The sequence below is a fragment of the Melanaphis sacchari genome, unplaced genomic scaffold (genome assembly GCF_002803265.2).
Source record: "Melanaphis sacchari strain LSU unplaced genomic scaffold, SCAv2.0 Contig28_pilon_pilon, whole genome shotgun sequence".
NCBI lineage: Eukaryota > Metazoa > Arthropoda > Insecta > Hemiptera > Aphididae > Melanaphis > Melanaphis sacchari.
In genome coordinates this window covers 1,659,895-1,683,807 of record NW_020271162.1, presented here as the reverse complement: position 1 = coordinate 1,683,807, position 23,913 = coordinate 1,659,895, and the positions used below count along the sequence as shown (strand labels likewise).

The following is a 23,913-nucleotide window of genomic DNA, read 5'->3' as shown; positions in this document are numbered from 1 at the left end:
TCCTCATTGCCTGGTGTCGGAAGAAGAGAGTTTAAAGGAAATATAACCATGAGCGGGTGAGTAGCAATGAAATGATACCGCGAACGATGGTGTATACACGGGTGCTAGCGGGAAAAAGAGTGTAATAAGAGCAGGCGAGGTAGTGATCGAGGGGGCGTTGAAAGGGTGGAAAGGTGATGGCAGGTTTTGTATGACAGAAGACAGTCATGAATCGAAACGGTGGTAGTTGGGATTCGTTGATTCCTTTACATCCATTATTATACAGTAATCGTTACAAAGGACGAGCGATGTTGGCAATTTATTTAAAACTAAAATAATTATACATTAATCAACCAATTTCGATTCTATGAATAATAATTAATCTATTAACAAAAAAAAAACTAATTTTCTCATTCTTGCACATATTAGCACTATATAACTGTTATTCTAATTTATGGGAGAAAAAAAATCTCAATTATTTTCCTCTTCATAATTGATTTGATAACATCTCGCTCGGGTTCGTTTTTCGAATGTTGCAAAAATATTATTCCATTTAATAAATCATATCTTTAACGCATATGTGTGATTCCATGGTCCATACTAAAATAATGATTTATCAATGATTTAAGAATGTTAAATTAAAAAAAAGAAAAAGAAAAAAAGACGGATTTTTGTAATATTATTATATTACGTGTAATAATATGAAATTGAAGTTAATATACTGAATCGGATTCCGTCGTTAATATTTAATACCTATTACCTACTCTTTTATGGTAGAATTCACTGATATTTTTAAAAACGGGTTTATTATTTCCCCTAAAATATTTAAATTTATTTAAATTTTATGATTTGTTGTGTAAAAATGTTTAACAAAATAATGAAAAATATTTATTTTGTTAAAAAAAAAAAAGGTAAATGTTTGTATTATACATCAGGATACCAAGACCAAAGTTTAAAAATGATTTTTTTAACGAAAACCTATTTTTTCGTCTTCATACACTCAGTTTAATCTAGTTATCTATCTTGTTATTATTGACATTTTTTATTTAAAAACTAAAAATATGTACTTTGATTATTTTGTCACTTTTGTTATGTAGGTAAAACCATACAATCTCTTTTTCCACAAAACGATTACCATAATTGTGACGATGTGATGATGAACACAACACTGTTGTGTTCACAAGACGAGCTGCACGTACAAAAATAATTACCATGCTTTAGTAATGCGCACGCAATCGTCTTGTTTGTACTCAAGTCACGTCTTTAACTATTAAGCCCTGTAACTGGACACGACTTGCAGTTTCAAAATTATTAATCGTCTCCGCATACATTTGTATTGGTCGGGTACAATTTACTTATCTTCCGCTGCAATCATTGCCAATCCGGGCAATACCATCGCAATAAAACAATAATGTAGATACCTACTAGTAGTTGGTCGGGCGTGGAGACAGTGGAATGCGGTAAAATGGCAAATTGTTACGGAAGTTATAACAGCAGTCACTGAGTTCTGCGAATGGAATTCGGAATGTCTCCCCTAGGTCACAGTATTTTTTTTCTTTTTTTATTGCTGTTTAGTCAATCGAGACTATAGTGGAAAGGGTAGGTACGCAAAAAGAATATCCGAGTAGATGATAAATTATGGAGTTTTCTATAATGTGTAATAGGGTTGATATAAATAATAAATAATGTATAAAATACGTCATATAAATGTATAATCGGAAATCGATCGGTTTAGTGATGATAGATAAAGATATGTAGATTACGAGCTTGTAATATAAATGTGTAAATAAATTATTAACGAATTCATTATACAGCGACGTGTTAATCGCATGTGCTTTTAATTTTATGTTACATATTATAATACTATGTATTGTGTTGCGCAGTGCCACCGGATCGCATGGAAATTATGGACTTGGCCACGGGTCGACAGCTATTACGACGACAAGATGGCGATAACTTTAATAGCAAAAATGATCGAGGGTCAGAGGCATCTACCACGACTACTACGACGGTCGTGGGGCCTTATGTCGAGGGATCGGATGTGCGTGTTCGCTGCCGGGTATATGGAGGTTAGTTTTGTATTAATATAATAATATGTACCGGGATAATAGCTGAAATCAAATTCTCATTCGTGTATAGTATAATAGTGGTATTGTACTACGTTCTAAAATATCTTTCGGTAGTGTTTAGGACAGAGGTTATCGGTCACATATCCTACAATAGGCAGTTCAAAATAATGTTATTTATCGCGTTCTCTAAAAATATTAATAATAATAGTACAGTCGTACTTCCATATTGCGGCACACAGGATCACGCGTAAGGTACAAATAGCCAGACTCATCAGAGTTTATCATCGTATTTTACAATCCGGCCATAATCTTTTACGCTTATTCATTTTACTGTCTTTGTATATTGAATAGTACAAAGGCAGTGGAGTATATACACTCGTCGTCTTTGTGCGCAGTGATATTCACGTACGCCCTTATATTGGGGCCGGTGTGTATGTAAACATTATCAGTCGTTCCCGGCACAATATTCATATCGCCTTTAATATTCCCCCGCTGACTGTATGGTATATACCACCGTCTTTTCACTTATACATCTACGGTAATTATTTATTTATTGCTATCATCGTTTCCATATTATTTAATATGCACCCACCCACCAACCAAGAGAGTGTTACGTAAAATATGTTTATTGTGTATACGTGTATCTTAATTATGAAAACGACAAACGTTAGATTGAAGTTGTCCACACATATATGTATTCGCGTAACCACACTTAGCTCCTGAGCATTAAAAACAATAAATAATTATCCTTTTCTATAAAGACATCTGGTCATGCACGCTCATCTCATTCTTTTTGACAAACAAAAATAATTATCTCAAAAAAAAAAAAAACCTTAAGATACTGTATAATACGTGAATGTTGGTTTATTAATAACTCTTCCTGTTTACGTTAAATGTATTCATGATATCTTTCACCAAGTAAACAAGTAGAACATCTTAACTATTTATTCCTTTTTGTTCATGTATATTATAAATTGCAAAGTAATAATATTTATTAGTATATCCCTATACACAATATGAAATATGTTAATATTATGGTTCAAGAACCTTAGTGGGTAGAAGCGTTGTTAAGTTTTAATTTTAAATTTCAAGCAGATCGAGGGAGTTATTGGTTATATAGAAATGTGTTTTTGTTGTTTAATCCACTTTTACCAGGAAATTATTATTCGGGAAACAAAAATAGCTTAATAATTTAAATACAATGATTTTATAATTTAATAATTAAACAAAGATTATACATATCTAAACCGTTTTATCTAATAATAGAATTTTATGTCATTATGTGTATTAATATTTTTTAATTTTATAAACTAAAGATTAGTCGTCAAACGTTAAAATCTGCATTAATAAATTTGCAGTTTATGTGTATTTATATTTATATAATACACTATATAAACAAAATACAAAATAAAACGATTCATCTATTTAACAAAAATATGAAAAAATACTAGTTCTTTATTTTCACAAACATTTTTAGATAGATTTTAATTTTTATAACTGATTTAAAATAAATGTTTAATACAATTCTACCAAATATTTTCGTACTAAGATACGATAAATTAACTCAAAACCAATCAACAGTTTTTAATTTTCAAGTGTATCTAAAATATTTTTGAACAAAATATCTATTATTAACAGCATATTGACTGATTTTTTTATATAAAGAAATATATTAGGAATTATTTTATTAATACCACAACAATTATTGCCTTAAAGTTAAAAAGTATGATATATCCTATTCTATGTTCATCGAGTGAATATTGTAGTGAGACTAGTTCATAATATATACATGAAGTTTTAACCACACAGTTATTTTCTTTAATAATATTTATTTATTTATTTTTATTTCAAAATGTATTAACGAAAAGAGCAAAGACCCCTATTAAAAATAAAGAACTGTTTTATTATACAGATTAATATAAGTAAATTAATTCATGAAAGATAATTTAATACTTACCTATCATATTATAAATCATAATTATAATAGGCTAAATGTAGATACATAATTGTCCAAATATAGCATATTATACATATATATTACAGATTTTTTGACCATTCTATTACCTAACATAGAATAACTATATACAACAGAGTTATTTAAATTTAATGTTACAAAACTTAAAAGGATTATATAAGACTATAATAATTTATAATCCCTGACATTTTTGCGACATTAAATTTAAATAACCTTGTACAAAATATTTCGTACATGTTATATTATAACTTTGATATCTTAATATCATATTAAGTTCAATGTGCATTTTCTTAATACACATGATGTAAAAATTCAGATGAATGGAATTAGAATTTTAAAATACATTCATAGAAATTTAATACATGGTCATTATTTAAATAATAGTTAATAAAATATATATTTATTAATTATTAATTAAAATTATTGATTTTCTTTAGTTAATAAGTTAATTTTTTTTCTCTAATTAATAACTATTTATACTAAATACTTGAAAATGTCTATGAATTTAAATTTAAATTTATATATAATGTACATTTTTATTCTTAGGTGATACTTAAAAGTAGCTATTAAGGCAATTTTACTATTTTAGTACAGATTTACTTATATATTTTAATATTTAATAGCTAAGTTGAAATGCATATTAGATTTATAAATGTTCAGAATAACAGTAAATAATTAAATATCCTATAAACAATTTTTATTTTCGACCTTAATCTAGATTGTCTGGTTATGATAATCATAATTTATGAATTATAGGCTTCTTTTGGTAAAGAAAAATAATTCTTAGTATTTTAGTTTATTATCTAATAATTAATTTGGTATAATGAAAAAAAAAAATTATCCAAATTAATGTTTTGTTATAGGTACATATAAAGTATAATAATTAATAACAGTAAATGGAAAATTAAATTCTGATCGTTGCAAGAGATTTATTGATTTACAATGACGTTTGCTTTTCTTGTAAAGTAAAAGAGCTCAAAAAGTGTCACACAAGACTTTGAAATATGAAAAATTAAATATAATAAATAAGAAAACTTTTATACTTTTCGAAGTCTTGGATAAAATTAGGGAAATTGCAATAAAATGGTGAATACATAATAACTATTATTTTATTAACTGTAGTGTACGCATTAGCTATGCAAATACATTTATTACATACAAATTAAGTCAATTTACCGTGATGTAATAGCTTTAAAGAAATTTAAATTTATTCATTGTTGATTTGTAAATTTCCAAGATAGAATATTATATTTGTTTTTAATTCATTTAAATCAATTTCAACTAAGTTAATATAGAATATATCTTTCTACTACATTATGTTATGATTTTTCTTAAATGATCTCAAACGAATAGGTACACTTATAATACGCTTTAAATTATAAGTATTTCGTATTAAATAGTATCAATAACCATTAAGTAACTAATTACGAGTAATCTATGAAAAAAAAAAAAATGTAAATATTTTAGTTCTTTTACTGTAATTGAAAAAATATAACATCCAATGGTGTTTTATGTTTTTGAAATAATATTTACTTAACTTTTGTATAACTATAAGAGGATAATCAAATAAATATAATAGTTTTATTTTACAATAAACATTTAAAATGAAGGTATTGAAATTGTATAAAATATAGGGAATCTAAAAATGATTAAATGACTCTTTCGTTCGAAAATATTATTACCTTATTTTAACAATAACACATAATACATCCACGTATCAATAATACGATTTGATATGTTTACAACATGAGGTTCAGTTGGTATTTCGCTATTATTGTTGTACATCTATATCTATTTTGTTGAATTTTATTAAAAAACTGATCTATAAACTTATTCGTTATAATAAACTAAATATAAAATATAACGAGTAGTATTAATAATATTTTATAAATATAATAAGTCATTCGATTTGAACTCACTATATTATTTATTTTATAGGCAAACCAAGACCTCGTGTAGCATGGTTTCGAGATAACCGTTTATTAAAACCAGAATCAGATGATCCTGATGACATCAATGGAGCTCAACAACAAGATGTCACTGCTATTGACGGTTACGCGACAGCAACTGTTACTTCAAGCTCGTCCACTTCTACTGGAGGTGACAACTCGGAAGGAATTTTAGAAGTAGATTTGACTTTAACAGGATTAACACGAAGCGATTTGCACACTGAGCTCACTTGTCGGGTGTGGAATTATTTTTACGACGATGAGGAATATTCAATCATTGTTACCAACAGTGGTTCCAGTTACATTGATACTAGTATTGAAAAAGAAAATATGAGTGGAGAAGTTGATCCCAGTCGTTGGACCCAGAGACAACGTCAGTCTTCGCTGACAGCCGTCGTGCATGTGGATATGAATTGTAAGTAGAATAAATTATTAAAAATTTAATCAATTACAATATTATACAGTTATGTAAATCGCTATGTGAAAAGTTTGGTAGAATATTTTTACCAATTTTGTTCAATTGAATACGTTTGTGTATTCAAACTGTCCATTCCTAGAACTTTGATCATAAATCGAATTTAGTAAAGTATCTATAATATTTTATATTATTTTTTTGAGAAAAATGAATTGGACGCAAAACAAATATAAATAAAAAACCATGAAAAATATAGCAAGTTTATTCGTAATTTCACATAATTATATGGACACCAATAGTCACGTGTAAAATCGACAGTCTTCTCGGAATATAAATAAATAGTTGCTTTTATAATATCACGATAATATTTTACAAAATTATCACCGAATCCACGCGTTAAACTCGCGAAAATCCCGGCGTAACACCAACATCTGCACAATAATAATATAATCATATAACAATATAATAGCCGTCATGTTTCGTACAATACATATGTAATAATATTATAATATTCTATCCCACTCTCTTTTCATATCCACAGTATTTCTCTCTCTCTCTCTCTCTCTCTCTCTCTCTCTCTGACTCTCTTTCCCTCTACATCGCGTGTGACTCTCGTTAATTACCAGCCGAGTACCGAAAGCGTGTGTATGCACTTGACAGCTACAGTTTTCCTACGGCGCAGGACACGCGGACGTTATAGCAGTATAGCTTCACATACACCCACGATCCCCTGAAATCGACCACCCGTACCCTAACGTTGGCCGTGTACTTGTGTGACGTGTGTACGGTGTTTATGTATATGTATAAGTATATAATCTATAATATATAGATACCATATGTACCATATTATGTACATGGTTATGTATCCTTGCGTATATGTAGCGTATAGAGTAATTAATTGGCACGGTACACTACACCGCCAAACGACACGTCGTTTTTAATTACACGTAGGCAAAAACACTCATTATATAATATATATAATATGTCTGCTTGGGGGGTGTTTTGTGTGTATCTGTTCAAGGATATGTGTGTGTGTATCTGTTTATGGTGGTCGGGGGTGACGGTGTATGTGGGTTACAATATATGCGCGTATAGTGGTTGATTGTGGCGCATATATTATAATATATTCGTACTTGGCGGCAATGGAGGACGTATAGTTGTTCGTGTCACCATTTTTCACGTGGTGGCTCGACCGCCGACTACCACCTACTCCGCCGATCATGGCCAATATAAATTAATCAGTGACCTCGGTTAACGGGTGGTATACAATATTGTAGCGACGACAAAAACGCCGAAACGTCGAAAACCAAGACCCGCGTGCATATGCTAAAATACACGTAAATTAACCTTCTGCACAAAATGCACACATGGATACTATCCTCTTGTGTTTATGGCACATATATCACACAAGCGTGTGCAAGTCGTAATAATTATATGGGTAAGCTGTTTAATTCTCTAAGTGCCGGCGCAGTACCTATTATCTGTGTATTAATATTACACTATATTATTCTGTTACCATAAAAGCTTGATTATGCATAACTATTTAATAGTAGGATTACAAAAAAAAAAAAAAAACCATTTTATATAATTTAAGACGTAAAATTATATTTTATTAGTTGAATAAATCTATTACAGAATAAATACTAACAAAAATAAAACATTTATTAATATATATGCATTTTCTGAACGGTAATACGTTATTCATATTTCAATTGGTATAAAACTCATCTAAGATCTTCCGGATTTTCGTATATACCTATATAACTCGGTTATTGATGACGATTTCACTCGAAATCAATTTCCTCTATGAACAATGTACATACATAAATATGTATGACCATTTCAAATAACATAAATGATTCTACAAGTATATTATGGTAGGCTGAGGTAAGTCAACTTTCACGGTTTGGTATTGATAATTGATTTAGATAAATCACTATAAAAAAAAAAAAAATGATTGCAAATGTATTATTTATTTAATATTACCGTTGAAAACTAAGGTTATTAGCATATAAAAGACATAATAACAAAAGATATAAAATATTTATGTTAAAAATTGAATATTTGATAAATAATTTAAAAAAAAAAAGTCAATATATTTTAGAAAAATTATTAGTATATTTTTGTACTTGGGACCTCATGGAGTAAATTAATCAAAATTATTATTATTATTATTAATATTAGATAAAGTTTCAATAATTTGATGTATTGACTATTTGTTTGTATAAATAACTTATCACAGTATCGTTAGAGAGATGTTTGCTTTTGTCGAATTTAATCAATATTGAATTAGTTACTTACTCAGTAGTATCAGTGCTACCAGAAGCTTCTTATTTAATCAAATTTGTCATTCGTAATTTTCATAAATGTTTTTGCGTTAATATTTTGATTTCAAGGTTAATGATACCTATCAAAATTTATCACCTGAGATTATCAGATGAACATTGAAAATTATTATTATTTTAGCTATATAACTTTATAAGGTGATGAAAATGTATTTGTATTATATTATTAAACGATGCAAGCTACATTCATTATTATTTGTTTAATAATAGTTTTGTTAGATAATTAAATGCAGAACCCATTATTTGAAATGCGAAATGCAAATTTAAAACTGTTATTGTTAAAATCGTAGCATAAGTTGATTTATAATTGAGGTATTTAAGTAAGTAATGTAGATAAATAACATGACCTTACATTCATTATATTCATATTAATACTGTAATACAACTATAATACACGTATATATAATTTACTTACAACTGGACTGCATCAACAGTTATGTACACAATATTACGTTTTGAGAGTAAGTGTCTATATGGACTTTAGTCTATACTCGCATATACACCAAAAGCTTCTATTTATACGTCACCATTGACATCATATACTCTAGCTAGATGTAGGTTGTGTATAGCAATAAAAAGTTATGTCCTAATTTGTTATATCATATGTATAGAAAGTTATTACTAAAATAAAATATTGATATATGCACACATGTGTTCGGAATGATAGAATATTAATATTAATTCTATATTTTAACATGCTCCATTAATTAATATTTTTATTTTTTTATTTTTGGCTGAGCGTATTCCAGAAAACTTCTTTTATCAAAGGTTTGGTTAAGATTTCAACAGTCTAGTCCTCTGTTGTTGTACTCTAAATGTACTGTAATTAAAACAATCCATCTTCATATTTTTTTTAAAATAAAATGATAACTTTTGTCGATGCATTGTGTCCTCTTATGAAAACTCAAGTTTTTTCTTTAAATATATTGCATTTTGATAATTAATATTTTATGATAATGATTGTTAATATTCTGCGTTATCCACATGACTCCTTTAACTGTTCCATTTTCTGCAACATATTTGGCTTCCGTTGACGATAATGACACACTTTTTTTATCTATGATCGCCATAAAATAACATAATATGACTCATAATACGCTGTGCTTCAATGTTACCTACATGATCTGCATCACTAAATATTTCTAATGATAATTTTGTATTATTATCAAAATATAAACCATAGATAAATGTTTGTTTAATTTAAAGTATAATACGTTTAATTAAACTTTAATGACCTTTCATTATGAAACGACTAGCAAAGTTGACTACATGTGCAATATGTTGTCTTGATACTTAGGATAAGGAGGAATAAACTATTCGTTTCTTGTCAATGTAGAGCTTTTTCATTTAATTTTTCCAATTAATCTTAGAGTATGAGACTTGTCAAATTGGAATCCAAAGTTTTTGACATTCTATAAATTAAGCTATGTACGTAATTTGTTTGATTTACAAATGTCAAATAATGACCAAACTTTCTTTATGTTTATTTGCATACTTATAAAATACTCTAAATTACCCTTTTTTTACTCAAAATTCTTTTTCCAATATTGCCAAAAAGTTTTTAATTTTTTTATTGTTTGCAGAAGTTAAGCCATCATTTACAAATATTGTAAGAATAATTTGATTAACATTTGTTTAAAATACACATATATCTTCTTTACTAGATTGTAAACAAACTTTATTCAAAATCTCTTTAAATTATTAGTTTAAACAACTTGGAGTTTGTTCTAATACATAAGACTTCTTTGCAATTTACTTACTTTATTTGGTCGGTTTTCATAACTCGTTGACTGTATCATGTATATTTCTTCCTGCAGATTTCTATATAAATGTTGTTTAAGTATTAAACTGTCGTAATTTTAGTATTTTTACAACTGTGATTGCAAAAATAACTCTAATTGATATGTATTGGACTACTGGTAAAAATGTTTATTGATAAATTATATCATATTTTTGAGAACAAAATTTAATAATAATTAGCGTCTTAAATTTATTTATATTTATGTCTATATTATATTTTCTTTTGTATACCTGTGGTATAACGTAATTTTATTCGACAATAAATTGACTAATATCCGAGTTTCATTTTCATTTAATGACACTAATTTATTGTTCATGCTATATTTTGATCCGTTTGTTATTGCCTCGTCGAATTTTAATGGTTTCATACAATTAGCAATAAAGGATTGAGCGTTGTGTCTGACCTGTGGTGACTCTATACTTGCCCTTACAATCTCTTTAGAAATATCTCTTCTTTCCACAGTAAGCCTTATCATTTACTTATATTTTTAACTGAACCATAACTATTTTAATTTTTTAATAAATTTATTTTAAACTTCAGCTGAATATGCACTCGATTTTATTTTTATATTTAATCTATTTGTATTTTTTATTCTTCAATAAATAAATGACTTATTAAATAATTTATCATTTTATTTTTTGTTGGAATAGAATTCCAAACAATGTAAAAATGTTTATATTATTTAAATGTTTGTTATAACCATATTATCTACAATAGATTAGGTTCCCCTACTAAATTTTTCAGTTTAAAAATTATGTATCAATTTATTATCGGTTAACCCTTTTAACACTCTTTTTGAAGCTAGGTACTGTTTGTATATAACAAGAAAATTTTCACATACTTGAAGTGATGTTACGTAGTCCATTATATATTGAAACGAACTAACGTTCACTGATATAAAATTTCATTTTTAACCAAGCATTAATTTATTTCTAATACCGTAATTTGGCTTTCACATAAGTTTCCTTGTCTGATTTCTTTGTGATTTTTGAACTAAACTTTGTCCAATCACCCAAAATAATACTTCCCACTTAGAAAAAATTAAATTTGACTCGTTTGAAATTTCCACGATGGTCGGTTCTCTATACTTCTCTATTTTAAATTGGTAAACTTCACCGAGTTCTCCATGATCAATGGTTTTTGTTCAGTTTGACAGTATATACTGAATTATTATTGAAATACAGCGTTCCTGAAATCCATGAAACCTCTGACAGGTTGTAATTTTCTGCGTTAATATAAATTAATAAACACTTCAACCATAAATTCACTTAAAGTGTGTAGCTAAGGGCACAAGACCTATAACCTGTTGAAGTTGAAGTTTGAATATAATTATAATTTAGATATTTAATGTAAATAAATGATACGACTTTATTATTATGTAAATACTACAATATAATTTTACCATAAATGTAGCATACAACTGGACTATAAAAGGGACAGTGTACAGTATACTCACTACATAATATAATGTTTTGTGAACGTTTTTACGTACGTTTTAAGTACCTATTTATATGCTAATATGCCATAATTGACATAATATACTCTACCTACATTCGTATAACAATTGATAGTTATATTCTAATAAGTAATAGTATATATAGACAATTAATAGTTAAACATAACATCAATTATGTACACACGTGCTTATAATTATAGAATAATAAATTAGATATATTATTTTTTTATTTTTTAAAAGTTGCAGTTATTTAACTAAATGCTTTAGAATAATTGATCTGTGGTTCATCTTTCAGTACTGTTATTTTTTTGGAAATTGGATGTTAGCATTTGTTTTAATAATGATTATGTAAGTACTTTTGCTTGTGTTGGATTATGAATTAGACTTGATAATGAAGATAAGTGAGAATTTTTGGTATGCTATTACTTATTATAGCTACAGCTGGGAACGTATTGTAAAATAAACCTAAATACTAAAGTTATTTGTGCGTCGTTAAACTACTATCGAAAGTTGTACAAATAACATAAGCAATAATCTAGAACACAAGTGTTTTTAAATGGCTGTCACATTCAATACTCGAACTTTTAAAAATTTATTATTATGTATGTTCACATTTATCATTATTAAAAATAGAAAAATTATTGTCCATCAACAACTTAATATAAAAAAAATAATGAATATTTAAGTTAATTGAAATAGTGTTATTTACAACAAAAAATAGTAGGTATATAATAACTATCATGTAATATATATTAATATGTAAATTCATTTTTGAACGTGTGTTATTTCAATTTAGTGTGGTTGATTTATTAAGATTTTACTAGAATAGTCTCAAGTTTATACATCTTAAGTTTTTCGAAAAAAACTATATATTCATCTTTAATAAATCATGTTCTGATTAAAAACTAAAGTAGAAGTTAATCCCTAATAGTAACTAGTGAAACATAAACTAACCAAGAATTTTCAGTATAGGCACGAATTGGATGGTCTTTGGTAGAAATTAAGCTCTAATAGAATAAGAGTATTCTAGCAATATATTAAATCTATTTCAACTATGTCAAAAATTAATTAAAATTGTACAAAAATATATTTATAATATAATAACTGATTTCTATTATAATAAATAAATAGTTATTTTAATCAATACAAAGATTAAAAACAAATATTTGATAAGCAATTATATCATAAGATGTACAATTTTGTACAAGTTTAAAGAAACTTAATAAGTTAAAAAATATACAGTTAAAGAATAATAATTTGTCATTGTAATTCATACTCTTTGATAACTTTTTTTTGTTTCTATAATAGGAGAGTCAATTAAATATAGTAATTATTAATTAATAATGAAATGTATACGTATAAATTTTTTAAAGAAGCTATCGTGAAATTGTATTATAACTATTTTAGAATGATTATTGAGAGAAGTGTTGGAGACAAACCCTCGGGTCAGTTTTCCGTTAAAAATTTAAATGCTTTAAGCTCCGTTAATTTAATTTTTTATTTTATGTTGCGAATCGATTAGGTAAACATAGGGTTTACTAATGTTTAAAGCTGATAATATATAATTTTTTTGAGGCAATTAAAGCTGGAGGTAACATTTTTTAATCAGAAAACTATAAGAAATATTTTTATTTTTTAATCATACTTTTTTATTGATAAGATAGTTTAAATATTTCTATTGCGATGATTTATTTAACTAATATTTTATTTACTTTGAACCATTTTAGTAAATAAGCTATTTAATATTTTTGTTTTTTATTCTATGATAATAATAGATTTTTTTAGTTTTTGAACGAGAGATTTCATTGAAAAAACCCTGGCTACGGCATTACGTAATACTATCTGTCTTGTGTCGTCAAATCCACTTACTTATTAGTCTTGAACCATTTTCAACAATTGTTTTATATAAATTTCCTAATCACTCGTTTATTTTTTATGGTAAGTTAAACTTCTCTGAAGTCTCGAGGTCAAACCACACTTATGATTTAATATTTCCTTCTACCTTTACTATAGGATATCCCTTTATTGTTAAAATCTTAGCATTTCGTGATTTTAATCATCTAAATGATATTTTAAACTTATATCGTTCCATTCCCGATTTAGTTTTCTCAAATAATTCCTCATTTGATCTTTCAGTTTCTATTAATGTTTACAACCCTTCTCTTTACATTTCGTTTAACCGTATTAATGTTAAGTCTTATCTAATTAATATTAGAGTTACAATAACCTTTAACCTTTATAATTGGCTTTCAACATTTGAATCTAATGAATGATAATGTTAATTATGTATTATAATTACGATTATAATAATCCTATTATTTATGTGTTTAGTTTTCTATTTACAATTATTTTTCCTAAATATAATTTCAGAAATCATATTTTCTGTTACAGTTTTTAAAAAATAGCTAATTGACTTGGTGTGTGAGAAATAAAAAGCTCAAAGAAATTATTAAATTTCCTTTAGGTGTATTTATTATAAATGTTATCCGTACATTTCTATAAAAACTTTTAGAACTATTTATAAACTAACAGAAAAATTAAATTTATTTCACATAAAGGTCCATATTGCTAAATTACTTGAATCTCCTAATTCGGTACTATCTTTAATCTTATTTTATCTAGCCATCAATATGTTTTTTTTTTTTTTTATCCAAACGTATATCAGCATACATAAGAATAATTTAAAAAATAATATTATGTGAAAATTCTATTTTTTTCCTAATTTTAAGAATTTTTTATTTTTGGCATCCTTCTAAGTACCTGCAAGGTTTTTGATTTTCTGTCAAAGATACTACTTATTAAGTATAAAGACTGAATCTTTTTTACTGTATTAAGTATTTAAAGGTAGCATCTGAAAAAAACACATTTTTAAAAACAAAAACAATATAATTAATATACATTTAGTATTTGAAAGACCTAACTTTTCCATATCCAATGTCTTGAAACCCGCAAAAAATAATCATGAGCATATATGTATTTCCACGTATAATTAAAGATAAATTTAAAAAATAATTAAATAAATATTATGAATAAACAATATTATAAAATGATAACTTTCCTGATAAGGTTAATTGCTTAAAGTGGGTTATAATCTTTAATATAATTTTTCCAACTGATCCAAACATGCTTGCCCAATTTTTTAAAAATTTGCTATAATATTTTTGAAAATATATGCACAAAATGGTCTATATAAAATAACTAAACTGTATGTAAATGGTTTCTAACCTATAATAGGAGAGTCGAATTATGTGTATTATAATACCATAAATACATACATCTATAGATAATAGATTCGACTATTTCCGCTGGTAAGAACGTTGACTATTTTAAAGCGTGTTCTCTGGATGTTCATAAACTTGAAAAAATGAAACAAATAATTGAACTTCAGCCATTTAATTTGTTTAATGACAATTTTTTTTTTTTATTCTTACTCGTTTGTAGTTCCACCGTTGACTGTTCAAATCCTACCGATCGCAGAAAATGGCCACTTAAGTGGTATTGACAACGATTTAGAGCCGCCTCCGTTCACACAATCTTCGGCGAAAATGACATCATTAACGTTACCTGAAGACGATGATCGTTTGTCTGTGCACAGCAGCAAGATTCAAGAACATCGTCAGCTGCAACCATTAACGGCTGGGAGGAAATACGAGTTACCGTGTCGGGCTTACGGGTCTCGACCACCGGCAAAGCTAACATGGTGGATGGACGGACGGCGATTAGACACTACCCGAGAGACAGTATGTAGACATATTTATCATTGATATTTGCTTTAATTTTTTGTCTGATAAATGTTAGCTGTAAACAAAACAAAATTTATAAAAAAGTTACAACTTTTATATAATTCACTAAATCATAAGATACACAAATTTATAAATAATTTACTATTTGTAGTTAAATTTAGGTATTACAGTTCTTAACTTCAAAATATAATATAATAATATAGTATTATACATTATTCATAACGTTGACGTTATTAAACACCATGAATATTTTATTATAATTATTGAGCTATCGAAGTTATACTTAAAGCTAATTAATAATAAAAATTATAAATTCATCTTATTCTATTTAACAAACCATATGCTACAGCTGAACATGAAACACAAATTTATATGCCATGATTAATATATTAAAATTTTTAAAATTAAAAAATGTACTTTAAAATACTCTAGTATAAATAAATATTTTTATTTTAACTGTTACTTCTATTATGAGTATGATATATATCATTACATTTTCAAAATAAATGCATTTATTTGATAGACAGAAAATACTGTATTATATTATGGGGTACATTTTTTAAATTTAATTTATAATTTCTAATTTAGAGTTTGTTATTAAGTTCAATATTTATTATTTATTAATTAAAATAGATTTTAAACGTGCGTGTCTTAAGTTTGTTGATTGAAATTATTTTTTATATATTTAAAACTGGTGAATTTTATATAAAGTTATGATGATTTTGACAACACTAATTTAATAATATTGTGTTCTAATACGTTTTGTTTTAAGTCTTTTCAAGTCTTAAGTTTATATAAAAACTAACAAGAAGAAATAAACTAGAATTATGATTACATTTATTCGATTTTAAGGAAATATTATCAATTAAGATTTTTAAATTTGATTTGAAAAAAAAAGTTAAATCATTCATCGTTAAAACTTGAATGCAAGGTTTCCCGTCCTCCGTATTCTTCTGTTTAAAATACATTTATAAATTAATTTCTCTTATTTTTTTTAATGACTTTCGACAATTTAAAAAAAAAAAATGTGATGAAAATACTACAATATAATATGAAATATTCATAATTATGTGGTTCGATTGAAAATCACTCGTCAAACGCAATGGCATGATTTTTTATTGTACCCATTAGTCATTTTATTGATTGAACCATTGCTTACAACTTTTATATTATTTAATTTAATTAAATTTTTTGTATAACTATACACCTTGCATTTTGATATACCATCTTAAAAAGTGCTATATATTTAGCGAGCCGTATCTAAATGTTAATAATAAACGATTTTGATATTTAAGTATATTCTTTAATTATTATGTCCATCTTTAATGCAGAGTCTTAATTTAAAGTCTTAAATTCTTAAATAGTGATGTAAATATACACGGTATTTTTTAAATAATAAATGGTTAGTCTACATTCGTGAATGATGAGGAAATTGACTTTTAAGTTTATAGTGAATAAATCATTATAAGAAAAATTGTGCCACTAGATTTTTCGTACAAATTTGATGAAAATAGTTTGGAAATAAATGTTAAATAACATATAGTGATATTGGCTTAAAAAGTTCAACCATTATTCATCATCAATGATTTAGCTCATTATTCGTAAATAAGCCTATTTATCTATAATTTAATAATATTATGAATGTTTAAAAAATTGACCAGTGACCATAGTACTACTTTAACTATTAGCATACAATATATTATGTAAGTATCACTTTTAATGATAAATTAATAATCCAAGTTCAAATTAACTTTACCTATCACTTTTTACTGCCATATAATACCCCACTCAAACCTACTTAAAATGGATCAAATTTACTGTATTATGCGGATAAAATTCTTTATTTAAAAAGCCCACCTGATTTACTGATAAATGATATTAAAATTCAAAAAAGTTTCTAAACTCGGTTTATTATTATCCCGCTTACATAGAAAATGTTGATTACGAGTTGATCCTATATCTTCATCCCGAAAGCATGTGTACCTGTTTTTATTCCACGGTAGAAGGTTTTTCAGAAACTTTATTCAATAATTTAACACAACAAAATTAATTTAAGTATAATAAATTTTGTATTATTATCAGTAAAATAATAAAAAATAATTTAACTACTTAATATGTCTTATTCCAATTATATTAATTTAAATATCTATTATTATTATTTATTTTTCAACAAGAAAATGAACACTTTGTTCTTAATTATTATTTAACAAAAATACACAATACGTATAATTAATGAAATTAATAATAAACACTACAAGAGGATAGTTAGAATATAATTTTAACAATACTAAGTTATGCCTTATGTGTGTATAGTATTAATCATTAATTTTATGCGGTTTGTTTTTTAATTTACTTTTCTCTTCATTCTTATATAATTTAACTTCCACAGCTAAAGTTTACTATCGTAGTGTTGCTTCATTGTTTGAAACTTTAAACCTTAAATTTGGTTGCCCCAAACCTTTCACTCATTATTCGTGACATATTTTTTTTCGCTAGGCTATCTCGTTTATCGCTTTTGTTACATACAAACCGTTTTTTTACTTTTTTTTATTTGTATTAACTTTTAAAGTTTCAACTTTTATTATTTTTCATTGGCTTACAGTGTGGTATGTAAAAAATATAGAAATAAAAAGCTAAGATTTTCAAAAAAACCATAGGTACATATTATAGCCATTTATATTTTTTTATTTTTTTTTTATTAAATTATGCGCTATATATAATATTAAATTGACTCAAGTAAGCGGCTACAGGAGGCACAAGCATAGTCGACTTAAAATAGACTTTGTTTATTTATTCAAACTTTCTTTTTTTATTAAATTTTACACACACAAAATATACATACTATATAATAAAATACTTTGTAGCTGCAACGTATACAACGACGAACGATCCATTATAATAATAACACTATTAACTGTAGTAATAACAGTAATTTTACAACATATACATTATTATAATAGCAGAAAAATTTTAATTAATTTTTCTAAAGATTTTATAGTTAGTTTTGACGTATATGATTTTAAAGGTGGTATTTACTTTGATATTTAATATTATAATAATATTTAAATATCAATAATAATTGTTCATTAAAAGGACGCTACATAGGAATTTGTTGTCTCCGTCTTCCAAATACTTAACATATTAAGTTTACGCTTAAAATATCAGGTTTAACTTCATTAATTTAAAAATTTAAGTAAATCGATCTATAATGAGACTTGATGGTAAGAATATTTTCGATCTTTGTAAGTGGGTTTTTACGTTAATTCATTTTTTAACAAGTTTTGCGTGTGTAAAATATAGTAAATTAAAAATGCTCATAACGCACTTATGCTATATTATGAATTTATAAGATGGAGACAACAAATGCCTATGTAAGGTTCTCTCAAATAATAATTCTCAATCTGATGTAATCGAGTATAATAATTGAATTAAGTTTTAATCATAGTTTGATAAATACAAGTCAGTGGTCTAGTTATCGAGGCGTAACAAAAAATAAATAATATTATATTATAATTAAGTATTAACACGTATTTGTGTATTTAATACTTATTTCATCGACGTTGTTTTTATAACACAATTTTCCAACATATTTTAAACAAACTATTTTATAAGTGTTATAACGTTGCTTAATACTTTTACTTGGAGTAAAATTATTTAAACCCCTTGCTTATAAGAACAAATTGATTTAGCTGTTTGAAAGTTGAAACAGCTAGATGTAAAAAAAAAATATATAAAAATATAATTAATAAAAATTTAAAAAAATTAAAACGTAATAATAACTCAACATTATAATATTGAAAGAAAAATTAAGAAATATTAAAAATATTATAATTACAATGTGGTATACTTTAGACAATTCTGCGTAAAAATGGTGTTTTAGCACTATTATTATAAATATGCTCTTGCAACTATTACTGTGTAGCGATCAAATGTAAACATTTAATACAAACGGTTTTTTATATGATATATATCACCTATAAATTATGGTATCTATAATACGTAATGTATATAAAAAAAAATAATAAAGTGCGATATAATATGAAACCATTACTCAGAATAATAATCTGCATATCATTGGTTTATATATATATGTATTACACCTTACTAGCGAATTTATCTAATTCATAGAAAAGACAAATTTGCTAATAAATTAATAGATTTCCGATTTCCGATTTAATGAATTTACTAAATCTAGTAATATACAAATATTTTCAATGTTAATAGAATTTATTAAAACGATATTTTTAATAAATTAGTAATTATCATAAATTTAATATTAATTATTATTTACTTATTTTTTAGTGAATAAAATAAAATGAAAATATATTTAACTATTTTAAAACCGTTAACTAATTAAATATTTGTAATAAAAATACACATTAGTTAATTAAAGAAGTACAGATTTACATAAAATGTACGTTTTTTGGTTTATTTTCTGTATTTTATATTCATATTATTTAATCTCCTCTAGTCGTTTTTAATAAATTTTGTGCATTTGAAAAATACGATAGGTAATAATAATTCATTGGAGTAGTTTCAAGATAAAATTTAAATATTAAAAATAAACCAACTGATGAACTTTATTTCGTGTTATAAAACTGTAAATGTTGCTTATTGTTGATAATACCTATTTCTCAAAATAATTTTAAGTATTGAGCTATATTTCTAAATTATCGCTGGCCTTGTTCGTTTAATGAATAGTACTTTTAATGTCCAATTCATGAAATGAAAAATTTACTTGATAATTTCACGGAATAGGAAAAAATAAAAATTATCAATTGTACGTGGAATCGCAGAAAATATTTCACTTAATTAATATTTTATATACAACAGTTTTAATATTTCTTAATTTTTTTTATTAATATTTTATACCGATCTATTTTGGGCATATTATAATAAATATATATCACTTTTTTGGTATGTTTTTTAATTTTTTATAACTGTACTATTTGTATTTATTTATTTTAATTTGACATTCAATTATTTCTAAGTTCAAATGGCCACGCCCAATTGGTTACATTATCGCCTACTTAAAAATCCTTAAATTATTTCACTTCTCTTTGTTTTTATAATTTCGTATATACACACACTTCTTTTATTTCATAATTTCTATAGATTAGGAAATTTTTTCCGAAACTCCATTAACCAATTATAAATGTATATAATACGAGTAAGTTAATGTGTTCATAGATGAATAAAATATTATATTAATTTCAATTTCAATTAAGTATTGAGAAAACCTTGATCTTGTTTTTATACTATAATTTATATCAGGCAAAGCCTTGCGAATACTAAGTTTTGTCCGGTTATGTCAGGTAAATTTCTTCTAGCCTTAAATTAATGGTTAGTTCGATCAGCAATGCAATATGGATCGATAGTGCGGTCCTCTGAAACAGCTCAGGATAAATTACGTATCAAACGTGCATAGAATCACTTGCTTAGAGTGATTGCTCGATGTATGAATATAAAACACAAACCACGTGACTACCAATCCGTTTAGAATATCAACTTTAGATAGTCGTAGGAATGATGCTGATGTTAAGTTTTTAAATAATATAGTTTTTATTAGTATTCTAGAGTTGGATTTCAAAAAGCGATAATGGGTATTAGAACTCATGAGAGATATCATGTATCTATGGTACGAACAATAACTACCTAAAGGCTAATCTTAAGGAAAGCCATGTTTCGGGAAAACCATAACGACATTTTTTGTAAAATCGTATTTTTATATTGATAATGTATTATTTTTATGTGTAAATGTCCTAGTATTTATTAAAAACAAAAGCTGATGTAATTTATTAATTTAAAAAAATAAAATAAATAGTTATTATTTATTTATAGAAAACATAATAGCCAAAGCCTTAAAATCATGATAATACCTAAATAATATGATTATTACTTATTAGTAAGTACGGTTATTATATTAAACGTGTTCCTATTAACAGACTTCAACTGACGGAAACTCGACGACAAGTGTATTGACGTTTGTACCTGTTAAGCCAACGACCAAATCACGTTATCGAGAACCCGGAGAAGCTGACGAGCATAGAATACCTGATTATGACGGCAGGTTAACTTGTAGGGCCGAAAACCCACAGCACCAACTGTCGACGTCCCAGCGTAAGCACACAATAGCGGGTGGTAGTGATTCGTCTGATGATGCTGGAACACCTTTCATACAAAGCACATGGTTGTTACGTATACAATGTGAGTATTGTAGTGGAATTGTATATAAATGACTTATTATTTTATTCATACACGCAAACAGCTGCACATGTTTCTCAATAGCTACTACACCTGTACAAATATATGGACTGTTCTATAAATTATTTATTATTAGGACTAAAGTTTGCAACTAACCATGAAACCGTATTGGGTAATGAAAGGATAAAGGATTCGTTTACTATTTTCTTGTTCGAAGTTGTTATCGTAAAAACATTCCGAATCAATATTCTTAAATTTTAAATCCAATAAAGATATATTTATTTCGAGTTGACTTAACTATAATATATAGTTCTAGAAGAAAACTTAAATAACTACTCCGTTTTTAGTAGATATATCATGTCGTAAACAAGATGTTCTGTACTTTTGTTATCTATTAGTAATAACCATAAAATTTTAAAATACCTATATACATTTTCAAATAATTTTATAACTAAGGTTTATTTATTACACTTATTGAACGATCAGCATAAAATGTCTTTATTTGTCAGCGAAAAAGTACAAAAATTATAACTTGTTTTATATCTTAAACTTATAGATTAATAAATATGTACGTAAATAATAATTATATATTATTTATTGATTATTATATATACACTTATTAAGTATTGTATTTGTCGTTTTAATAATTAATATGACTGTGAGTACTGGATAGTTTAAAATACACATTTATATTTTAAATAAATCAATTGATATTGATAATTTAATTATTTGTGATAAAAATAAAAATGTAGAATTCCTAAAATCAGTTTACATTGATTTGTTACAGTTATAATATGTCTACTCTTAGTGTCTCTAATATGCAAACTAAAAATTAATATAAATCATTTTTTTTTTCTCATAAAGTTGGCTTAAAATTTTTGATGAATTAAGTCTTAAAATTAAATAAATACATAAAACTTAAAAATATCGAAATAATTAAACCAAATAAAAATAATATATCACATCTTCTACGTAAAATATCATTTTTTATACTCCTCAATAAAATACAATGTTTGATAAATCTATTTCTTCAATATTTTATGATGTGTAAACTTATAGTAGAATTTAAGTGTTATTTTTAATATTTATATATATTAGTATTTTTTTAAACAACAGTAATATACTAATGCACAACAGCTTAGTGTAATTTATAAGGTCGTAAGCAGTAAGCTATTAATTACTATAGCAGTTACACAATTCATTATTTCTATGGCAACGTTTAGTTAGGTCCAGATCATGAAATGGCAGAAAATGTACCAATCTTTTGAAATGGGAAATATCACGTTTTGTGTATAAATATTTATATGAACATTATGTAGCATTAAATAATTCAAACTTACTTAAAGCAAATACATCATTCAGTTTGTATTGTACCGAGGTTGTTTAGTATCGACCTAGATGGTAAAACGTAAAGACGTTTAATCAGTAACTTATTATTATCTACCATGTCGACGTATCTAGCTTCCGAATGTGTATACCTATAGTTAAAATAGTGATTTGTAGAGATGCAAACAATAAATAATTTTACCAAGTAAGTTTGACCGACTTTTTTTATGTTTTATAAAATATAGAAACGTTTAAAGTTTTAAAAGTTTTAATTATTTATTGAAAGAACAAAATTAATTTTAATATATTATTTACTCTAGAAAACTATATTCTACACTGTACCTTTTATTATTAATTTTGAATAATTTTAACCCTCGAAACCTGAATCTTGATATATAACCTTTTCATGATAATGTATTTAATTTGTAATTATTGTAGTATAATATATTATATTTTTATACATGAATAAATTAAAAATTTCGAGATTCACTGATAATGGAACTTCGAGTTAATACAAATTACCAATTTACCGAAGTTAATTGCTTTTTTGAATTATGAAATTGTTATCTTTTATTCTTTACTTATTTACTATATTGAGTATTTTCTGGAAATTTAGTGCATAATTAATGATTTGATGATAATTGGACGTTT

The 23,913-nt window shown here is 25.8% G+C and overlaps 1 protein-coding gene across 2 annotated transcripts in view; it reads left to right on the top strand.

Moving 5' to 3' along the window:
* Nucleotides 1-23,913, top strand: part of LOC112595682 — a 58,968-nt gene that overhangs the window by 15,681 nt on the left and 19,374 nt on the right. For both annotated transcript variants that reach the window (XM_025340981.1, XM_025340980.1), the window contains 4 exons: nt 1,863-2,048; nt 5,962-6,387; nt 15,431-15,729; nt 21,678-21,939. In XM_025340981.1, coding sequence (XP_025196766.1) covers nt 1,863-2,048; nt 5,962-6,387; nt 15,431-15,729; nt 21,678-21,939 — 1,173 coding nt within the window. The remainder of the gene's footprint in view (nt 1-1,862; nt 2,049-5,961; nt 6,388-15,430; nt 15,730-21,677; nt 21,940-23,913) is intronic.